Below are 10,260 nucleotides of genomic sequence, written 5' to 3'. Positions count from 1 at the left end.
AACCCAAACAAATCTGCAATTATAGTATGGTGATCTATCTATAATGTACTTCTCATTAAAACAAAAATGTATCGCTTTGTTCTAGCAAAAATATTATTGGGATGTTGGACGCTGCATGAAATATTTTAGATATTGCAATTTAATTCAATGTTCTATTGTGAATATGTAAATTCAGTGTGTGTGTGTGTGTGTGTGTGTGTGCGAGCGCGTGCAACAGTGTTTGCCACCATCTAGTGGTTGATTGGATTTACTGCAATTAAGTTCACTCCACCTTTGACAAAATAAGAGCTTGGTAACCTTGACCACCCAAAAAATATGGTAAATGGCCTGTATTTGTATAGCGCTTTTACTAGTCCCCCCCTAGGGACCCCAAAGCGCTTTACACACCCAGTCATCCACCCATTCACTCTCACATTCACACACTGGTGGAGGCAAGCTACAGTTGTAGCCATAGCTGCCCTGGGGCAGACTGACAGAAGCGAGGCTGCCATATCGCGCCATCGGCCCTTCTGGCCATCACTAGTAGGCGGTAGGTGAAGTGTCTTGCCCAAGGACACAACAACCGAGACTGTCCGAGCCGGGGCTCGAACCAAGAACCTTCAGATTATAAGGCGAACTCCCAACTCTTGAGCCACGATTGCCCCAAATCATAATTAAGTGTTATAATGAGGGTGACGTTATAAAGAGCATTAGTATAAATGAGCCTATCAGCATTATGGGTGTAAATATTTAAAGCGTTTAACCACATCTGACTGCCTTCCAGTGGTCTATTTATGCATGACAGTAACCCCATGTTTTGGTACGTTTATGAATTAATAAAACTAAAACAACCACAATGAAATTGAATAATTAAATTAAGAGATATTTTGCTTCTTTTAAAAACTGCTTTTATTACTAACAAAACTGAAAAGCTGATACAGTTTATTTCTAGGAGGACCCTATCACTGTGGAGGGGTTTGTAGGCCTCTGTTCAGCGTTGCAGTTCTGGGAGAAGAGAAGAGAGACGTTCCCTAATAACAGTGGTATATATGACTTTCTCTGGGATGGAGTTACCGAGGGTCCCACCCTGCAGCAAGGCCTGGATAAGGGACTCTAAAAATAACACCTTTTGGCTGAAGGGCTCAGTTGAGGTAAGTCTGAATGAGCACAGGGGCCAGAGTTCCTGGAGAATGTGTCCTGACTACCTGGCCTTCTTGGACGGGGTGGTGGTAGGTGCCCCATCTGGGAACTCCTAAACGTGCAGTCTACTCAGTCTGTATCCTGCTTTGCTATCGGACTTCTTTGACAGGTTTCCTGTAACGAATACCATGTTCAAGCATACGGGTATCCCTAAGTGCGCTTGACAACAGGACCCCCAGGTTGTGAGTTGACATATGCCCAGCATTGTTCATAATGTCCATCAGTTTCTTTAATGTCCTTTTCTCTGCCACTGTCACCAGAGTGTCCAGCTTCATGCCGACCACAGAGCTAGCCCTCCTGATCAGTTTCTCCAGCCTGGATGAGTCCCTCTTTGCTGTGCTGCTCCCCCAGCACACCACAGCATAGAAAAGTACTCCAGCAACCACCGACTGGTAAAACATCCTCAGGAGCTTCCTGCAGATGTTAAAAGACCTCAGCCTCCTGAGGAAGTACAGTCGGCTTTGGGCTTTTTTATACAGGTGCTCTGTGTTGCATGACCAGTCCAGTTTATTGTCCACCCACAGCCCGAGGTACTTGTACTTGTTGACCACCTCCACCTCCTCCCCCTCTATCTGAACCGGCAGTGGACCTTCTCTGGACCTCCCGAAGTCCACAACCAGTTCCTTAGTCTTTGAGGTGTTGAGTTGCAGGTGGTTTGTGTGACTCCATGCGACAAAGTTCCTCACCAGACTTCTGTACTCCTCTTCCTGATCATCCCAGATACACCCCATGATGGCCGTGTCATCTGCAAACTTCTGAATATGGCATAATTCAGAGTTGTAGCAGAAGTCAGAGGTGTACAGGGTGAAGAGAAGAGGGGACAGCACAGTTCCCTGTGGTGCTCCTGTGCTGCTGACCACAGTGTCAGACGTGATGTCCTTCAGCCTGACGTACTGTGGTCTGTCGGTGAGGTAGTCGGAGATCCAAGCCACCAGGCAGGGGTCCACCTCCATCCTGTTCAGTTTTTCCTGAAGCATACAGGGCCGGATGGTATTAAAGGCACTGGAAAAGTCAAGAAACAGGATCCTGACCGTGCCTTTTCCCCCATCCAGGTGTGAGTGGGCTCTGTGTAGGAGGTACAGGATGGCATCCTCCACTCCGACACCCGCCTTGTATGCAAACTGTAGTGGGTCCTGGGCATGTTGTACCTGTGGTCGGAGGAAGTTGAGGAAGAGCCGCTCTAGAGTCTTCATAAGATGTGACGTCAGTGCCACCGGTCGGAAGTCATTCAGCTCATTGGGCCGGTTCTTTTTGGGGACCGGGACGATGCAGGATGTCTTCCATAGGGCGGGCACTCTCCCCAGTCGCAGACTGAGGTTGAAGACTCGTTGTAGCGGCTCCCCAAGTTCAGCAGCACACGCCTTAAGCATCCTAGGACACACCTTGTCTGGGCCTGCTGCCTTTCTGGGGCGAAGCTTCCTCAGTTGCCTCCTGACCTGATCCACTGTGACACTGGGAGATGTTTGGGAGGAGGGGAGGGGGGGAGATGTCTTGCTGCTGAGAGAGGGATTGGAGGAGGGGGGTGTCATGGTGTCAGGAAGGGGGGGAAGCGAGGGAGGCAGGAGAGTGGGGAGAGGACTCTGTAGTGAAGGTGAGGGTGAGGGTGGGGGGGTTGTGGGCTGGTCAAACCTGTTGAAGAAGTTGTTGAGTTCGTTTGCCTTCTCCACAGTCCCCCCCACTGTGCTTTTCTTGGTGTTGTGGCCTGTGATGGTTTTCACACCATTCCAGACCTCCCTCATATTGTTCCTCTCCAACTTCTGCTCCACCTTCCTCCTGTAGGTGTCCTTTGCTTCCCTCAGGCAGCGTTTCACCTCCCGCTGTGCTGCTTTCATCTCCTCCTTCACTTTGCTCCTGAAAGCCTTCTTCTTCATGTTGAGGACAGCTTTGACTTCCTGTGTTACCCACGGTTTGTTATTAGGATAACACCGTACCGTCTTAGCAGGGGCGACCGTGTCCACACAAAAGTTGAGGTAGTCTGTAAGACAGTGTGTCACCCCCTCTATGTCCTCACCATGTGGGCTCAGGAGCACATCCCAGTCTGTGGTGTCATAGCAGTCTCTCAGAGCATCCTCCTTTTCTGGGGTCCATCTCCGGATGGAGCGCGTTGTGACAGGCTGCCTTTGGACGAGGGGTGTGTATTGTGGCTGTAGGTAAACCAGGTTGTGGTCTGACTTCCCTAGTGGGGGGAGGGGGGTGGCTCTGTATGCATCTCTCACATTAGCATACAGTAGGTCAATTGTCCTGTTGCTCCTTGTGGGACAATTCACAAACTGGTGAAAAGCAGCCAGAGTAGAATCCAGTGTGGCATGGTTAAAGTCTCCAGATATAATAATGAAAGCCTCGGGGTTTTGTGTCTAGATAGAATAAAGTGTGTGATTGGGTGAACGAGGCTTGAGGCTTTGAGTGCTCAGTTAAAGTAGAAAAGCACTTTATATGGCTTAATGTAGCTGTCCTCTTCCCTGCATATGAAGTTAATCACCATCTCTCCAATCTTATCCACATTCAGAACATTCCAGACCAAAATCATCCTCTGCTCTGTCTTCCTCCTCTTCCTGCGCATTACTAACACATCTAACCACTGTAGAACTTTCATCAGAGTATTTCTGATGATGGCATGATGAGAAGTTGTTCTGAAGCTGTGTAAGGTAAAAAGAAATGGAGACAGCACAGTGCCCTGTGGAGTTCCTGTACTGCAGATCAGCGCCCAGTCTCACATGTTGGAAAAGCCTCCTGTCCTTGTGGCTGCAGAGCTGAATCAGGAAATCAGAGGATTGTTTTTGCCTGATGTGTTGGCTGACCAGTCACCTTGATCTCACAACAAAAAGGAATGACTTAAAGGTCCTCTCAGAAACCATACATCATCCTCTTCTACATACTGTGCTTTCACAGTATGCCAGTACGTACCCCACAATTATGTACTTATGTATACAGTGCCTCTCTGTGCCTCTGTTGTCTTGTATTTTCTGTGTAACTGAAGAAAATAAAGAAAAACATTTTTTAAAAAGACAATTAAATGTGAATTTTCTTACTTTTTGACGATAATTTCTTGTGTTTAAATGTTATCAATAAAGTTGCGTTAAAAAGTAGCCGAACCCACTTCTTCATCCCCGGGGGGAGATTAGAAAAACAAACCTCCTGGAATTCAGTCAGTGCCTGTTTTTTAAAATGCTGTCCGACTGTATTTAACATTTTGTGAATGTTTTTAGGAAACGTACTTACTGCTAAACATATTTTGAGCAGTTTTCCCTGGTTTAATTTACCCAAGGGAGTGTGTGTTTCCTGATTTGCAATGAAAGTGGAGTCATCCAGCGGAAATGGTAATTTTACGTTAGCTCGTTAGCCCACCGCGAATGCTGCTAAGTAGGTTAATCAAAAGCAGGGGCAAAGCTTTAATTCCTGCTGATTTAACTGCACTTTAGGACGAGAAAGTTTTCACATACGCAGCGATTTTAGCTGGAAATAGTATCCCGTCGATGATACAGTTGTAAGTTTGATATTTCTCCTTTTGCTAAAGCCAACTGAAGCTATTCCGTGGCCTGCTAACAGGCAGCTGCTGCAGCGAACGCTAACGTTCAACGCTGTTAACGTTAGCTCGGTCACGGCATACCGAAAGCTCCATTAAGCCAACTATCTAAGCTCTGGGATGCCTGAGCGTCCTTTCAGAGAATTCTACAGCAGGTGCTTTTACACGTAGTTTCTATTTAAAGACACACCCGCGCCTATACTGTTGGTTTGTGACTCCTGCTGTTTGTTCATATTTTAAAAAAATTTTATTTTATGTTTTGCTGGATATTTTTGTAGACGCATTGTGACCTACATTTGCTTGTTTCTTTCAATCCTGTTGTGATTATCAAGCATTTATGATCTAGGGGGGAATGTTTGTCAGTGTGATCTCTGAATGTAAACCGTAGTAGCATTGAACAGTGAGCTGGCCTGTTTTACCACCTCATAGGCCAGCTCTGCAGGCAGCATATGAGGCTATCTTCAGTTTAACCCCGACTTAGAAGAATTGCGAGGGTAGTTATTACCAGAACGCTATTAATGGTTTAGCATGAATGTGGCTTTCTTCTAACCTGACTCGATCACCATGGTAACTGATGCTAAACATTTAACCTGAGGAGTATACATGCGTCTGTCACATAACTGGCACAGAGACACACAGTTTAGAATCACAAATTTTTGGAGCCAATTTCTTTGGAGTACCGCCACAGGCACAGAACAACTGTAGAAATCCTGACATATTCCAAGTGGAGAGCACTTTGTTTGCCTTGTTAATACAAGATAAGTGGTTGTGTTTATTTGAAGTCGGACATTATTCAAGTTTATCCTCTTTTTGTATCACTCAGGTCTGAGGATGTACTCAAACAGATCTGAACACAGTTCCAGGCGGCAGTACAGCGAGAGAAGTTCACGGCAACGGGATGAATATGACAACAGATGGGAGAAAAGGCGTGACCCTCCCAGAGACATGCCACGGGAGTCGTATCATAAATATGGTGGGGATGGACGCAGCAGCACAGAGAGGAAAAGAAGTAGGGAGTACAGTGAGTCTCCGAAGAGGCTGTACAGCAAAGATACACTGAACAGGGACCGGAGCAGGAAGAGCCCGGCGAGGAGACGCATGTCTTCACCAGTGCGGGACCCCTCTGACAACAAAAAGCAGAGGTTTGCAGATGACGACGAGCGGGATTACAGGTACAGGCGTGAGGCTCAGGAGAAAACGTACAGGCCTTCACCGGACAGTTTTTCACGGTCGCATCTAACCAGGAATGTTGAAGATGCGTCACCACAAAATGAGGATTTCAAGTACAGGAAAACACCTCAGGACTCCAGGCACAGGCCTCTGCATGAGGAGTTCCCATACAGGCAGCTAAATGAGTTAACATACAGACGACTGTCAGGGTCTTACAAAGATGGAGATGAATATGAGAGGGGCCGGGATCCATCACAAGAGAGGGCACGATCACAGGAGAGGGTAAGTTTACATGATTGCTTAATGAGGGTTGGACAGATTTCAATTGTGTGTTTGCATCAGTTTGAATAGTGTTTTAATTCCAAGTAATCATTTTGTGGTTTGATTAAAAATATTTATCCATGTCAAACAGAGTTATGTCAATCCCAGAGAGAGGACGGACAGTCCTCTCACTTCTGTATATGATGAGGATTATCGCCAAGCTGGAACAAGATATCCATTGAATGGTTCGAGCCGACAGGTGGGTTTGACGTTACACATGTTGATAAATCTTTATCACTTCAGACATTATGCCTTGTAATTCCACTTGTCTCTGGCCACCTGATCAGAGCTTTACTGGCCCCTTGTGTGGTTTTACTGATTTGTAATAAAAGAAGCAAATATTCATTACATCATACGCTGCTGGGTAGCCGAATAACAACAACAATAATAATTAATACATGCATAATAAGACAGGTTTTATTACTGCAGTGTGGTAAATGCTGAGTGTATTTACCACACTGCATTCACTCCTGCATGTATCTGAGGGAGGAGGAGGAGGACCGGTGCTCCTCAGCCTGCAGTTTGGCTAATTGCAGAGAGTGTTTATTGTATTCTTGCATTATCCCAAATACTTCTTGAATATTTCTTGAATACTTCTACTGCATGAAACGTTACACTCATGCTGTAGCCACCTTGCTGTAGATTGGCACCTTCTCAGAAGTGTAACTCGAGTTGATAGGCCTATTTATTAGTAATAGCTTGGCACTTCACTTCAGCACACGTGTATTTCTTATTCTTTATGAACTTGTGAAATTTCTGACATGATGCAGAAATAGAAGTCTACCGAGCCAAACGCTTTTAACATTTTAATTTTGTCTGCATTTACAACATCTACAACACATGCAGCACAAAACACACAGTAAAAACACCACCATGAATATCAGTATATCTGGGCTCTGATCCCATAGCCCTGTTCACCTGTAACCTGACATAAATGAAATGACCACTCTAACGGTTTATCAATATGAGTGTGACAACAAAACGGGATGCACATCAAAACTGGCCTCAAAGCAGACAGAATATTGATTAACACAATAAACGGCTACAAGAAGAAAACAAGGTGTAATAGGCTGTAATTGTATTTCACTTGCTCATTATTCTGCAGTAGCTTTACAAATCCGCTCTCAGATGTCACGTACACTGCTGTTTCGTGTTTGATTTGCTTTCAGAAGTGTCTCAGAAAATTGTGTGAAAATGTTTAACTTTCCAGAGATTTGTTTGACTCTTATACCTGTGACGTTTGTGTGCTTCCCATCAGTCTTTTGAGAGTGATGCACCCAGTCGAAGTGCAGCTGTTTCTGAGCAGAAGTCAACCAAAGGCTTCCAGCGTTTCCTCGACGTGCTAAACAAGGGCGTGAATGTCGACGTTCTCACTAAGATTGTGACTCAGACCTCGGATGACGACGATCAACCCGTTTCTCAAACCTTATTACCGAGCCCTGCTGATCATCTGTGGTCTCCAACTCACAATGCTGGGAGGAATCAAGGAAGCCACCAGGATAACAGCTACTGGAGTGAAAGCGAAAGGTCCCGCAGACCAGTTTCCCCGCAGACTCATCGAAGGTCCATCAGCCCAAAACGGTGCCCACTCTCTGATGAAAAGCCCCTTCAGGGGAATGATGGCAGGGAAGCCTACTTCCGCAGCAGATCCAGGTCCCCCTTGGTGGTGGAAAGGGTGCCGCTGCCACCTGAGGATGAACACAAGCGTAGGCAAATGCAGGATGTGCTGCAGGCCATTGGCATGGATTTGGGATTTGAAGAGCTTGGCCAAATGTCTCATAGAATCCAGGAGCGGCTGTATGGGAAGAAGGATGGTGATTTGGCTCGTAAAGTTGTGAGGGAGAAGGGCACGGGGCGACCGATTTCCCCGAGACGTCAAAGTAGAGCATCATCATCATCAAGCAGATCTAGTTTTAGCCCCTTAAATCAGAATTATTACAGTAAAAAAGACTCGTACAGTGCAGAGAGGGATGTAACAGATGTGCATCAAGTATACAAATCTGCTGAGTATGACCAGAAGACGAGCAGCAGCACAGTACAGGACAGTAAGAACTGCGAAGGGAAATCTCAGGAGAGCGCTGCTGCATTACAACCATTTTCTCCTAATTCCTCATACCCTTCATCCAAACCTCCATCTGCTCCGGTGGTGCCGACGTACCCTCCGGTCAACTGCTCACCGATGCCATACCCACCTCCTGTGCCTCCACCAATGCCCCATGTTGGGCCGGGGGTTATTATGCCACCCTTCGTCCCGTACCCCGGCATCCCGCCTATGAACATGTATCCAACCATGCTCCCGCAAGCGAGCCACATGTTCCCGCATCACGTTAATCATCCACAGCCGCCGTATTTCAGCCAATCAAATGTAAGTGCAGTTCAGCCAGTGAACACAACGCAAAAATCCAAACCACTGACAAGGCCCCGCTGTTTGCAGGTTATTCAAACCAAAAAAAAGCCTAGATAAACGAGGCTGCGCAGGGTGGAAGTGAGACTTTGAAACTGACTGATGGAAACAGCTGGGCCTTCAGGGAGTCTCTTTTTAACCACAAAACACGCATTTGAAGCATCAGAGAACATCACAGTGAACATTTGCAAGCAATCAGTCCAGCAGCAACTAAGAGAACAACACAATGACATTATCAGCTACTGTATCGTGAGTTTGATGACAAACTGTAGGTGGTGCTGCAGCTCTTCTTGATTCTCGGTCTGCTCTCATACCCATCACACATTCACTAGTCTGCCACAACATTAAAACTGCCGACAGTGGAAGTAGCAACAGCTCGGGTCCTTGAATTCACACGGATGCTATTTTGACATTGTTACAGCTTTGATGCAGACCAGGCTTTGGGCTGATGGCAGCAGCCTCCTCTTGTATGGCAGTGCAGCCCGTTATACTACAACAAGTTATTAAGCCAGCCTACAAAGCTGGACCACTGTAATTCTCAGAGGTTCACAGGACCCAAAGGATCCACTGCAGCGTCCGCTCGGAGGTCCTGCATGCATGCCTGGACTCCTCAGGCAGTATGAAGCAGGTGGTTTTAATGTTGTTTGGTTGGTGTAGCTTATAATAGCCCGGTCACTCTAGGAAAAAAACAAAACAAAAACAAATACTGAAAGTACAAAAATGTGTTATTTTGTTAACGTTTTACTAAAATTTGATGCATTTTATTTTTGTGGACATCATATTTGTCTTTATATAGGAGCCTTTATGTTCATTAATTAGTTCAAAGGCCAACCTACAACTACAAGACATGCTCTACACTTCTGTCTCTTTACATATTTTTCTTATTCTGTAAACATGCAGAAATTTGCTGTATAAATATTGAACTGGATAATATTAAACAAAAAAGCAAATACTTTGACTGTGTGCTGAGTTATTGAACGTGTACAGATTTACTGTGGCGCTGTTCTCGCCACAACTAACCTGAAAGGCTCTGTAATAGAAAATATGAATTTCCAATTTTGTTTTTAAACAATGATTTAATCAATGAATTTGACTGACGTTTTAAACCCAGAGCACATTTCCTTTACAGGAGAAAAAAGCCTTCGGCCAACGAGAGAGGCAAAACTGGTTTCAGCTGTTAACCTTCAGTTTAGTCCAACCACAAGCAGCAGATAGGAATACAAATGTTTTTTTAAAAGCTTTATAAAATCATGTTAAAATGTCTAAGGTAGGGGAAATTTATTTGAAATAATAATTTAGAATTATTTTGGTTAAAAGGTTTAAATTATAGAGGCTGTATAAGATGCTCTATAGATGCTTTATAAGCAATACTACTCAAAAATGAAATTACCGTTATAGCAGCCAAAACATGAAAAAGTACTTTGGTCAATAAAAGAAATGAATATAACAAATTAGCTCACAAAGTAACAAATTTTAATAAATAATGGCATTTTCAATATAAAATTAGAGCAGTAATATTGAATAAAGTATTTGGATATATTTCTAAAAATGTGATTTTTAAAATAGAGCCAAGACTCAACATGTAACTTTAAATAATAGTGAGGTGAAGTTAATCATAATAATAATAATGATGATGATAGCCTTATTTATGGAGAAAACAGTG

The 10,260-nt window shown here is 44.7% G+C and overlaps 1 protein-coding gene across 3 annotated transcripts; it reads left to right on the top strand.

The window, feature by feature from the left end:
- The first annotated feature begins 4,335 nt into the window (after positions 1–4,335).
- LOC147328554 (uncharacterized) lies at positions 4,336–9,547 on the top strand. Of its 3 annotated transcripts, none has more exons than XM_086297003.1 (4): positions 4,336–4,496; positions 5,526–6,154; positions 6,285–6,392; positions 7,452–9,547. In XM_086297003.1, exons 1-4 carry the CDS (start codon positions 4,469–4,471, stop codon positions 8,655–8,657), a joined length of 1,971 nt encoding a protein of 656 aa, XP_086153129.1. In that variant the 5' UTR covers positions 4,336–4,468; the 3' UTR covers positions 8,658–9,547. The 3 variants fall into 3 exon arrangements, with proteins under 3 accessions (XP_086153129.1, XP_086153131.1, XP_086153132.1); XM_086297005.1 differs by lacking the exon at positions 4,336–4,496 and adding an exon at positions 4,503–4,663; XM_086297006.1 differs by lacking the exon at positions 4,336–4,496 and adding an exon at positions 4,725–4,857.
- Positions 9,548–10,260: the final 713 nt, after the last annotated feature.

Source organism: Aulonocara sp. 'chitande type north' Nkhata Bay, linkage group LG6, assembly GCF_057382095.1.
Source record: "Aulonocara sp. 'chitande type north' Nkhata Bay isolate Kocher_YH1m ecotype deep benthic linkage group LG6, A_spYH_male_GT1.1, whole genome shotgun sequence".
NCBI classification, from domain to species: Eukaryota; Metazoa; Chordata; class Actinopteri; order Cichliformes; family Cichlidae; genus Aulonocara; species Aulonocara sp. 'chitande type north' Nkhata Bay.
This window is presented reverse-complemented; position numbering and strand designations above follow the sequence as displayed.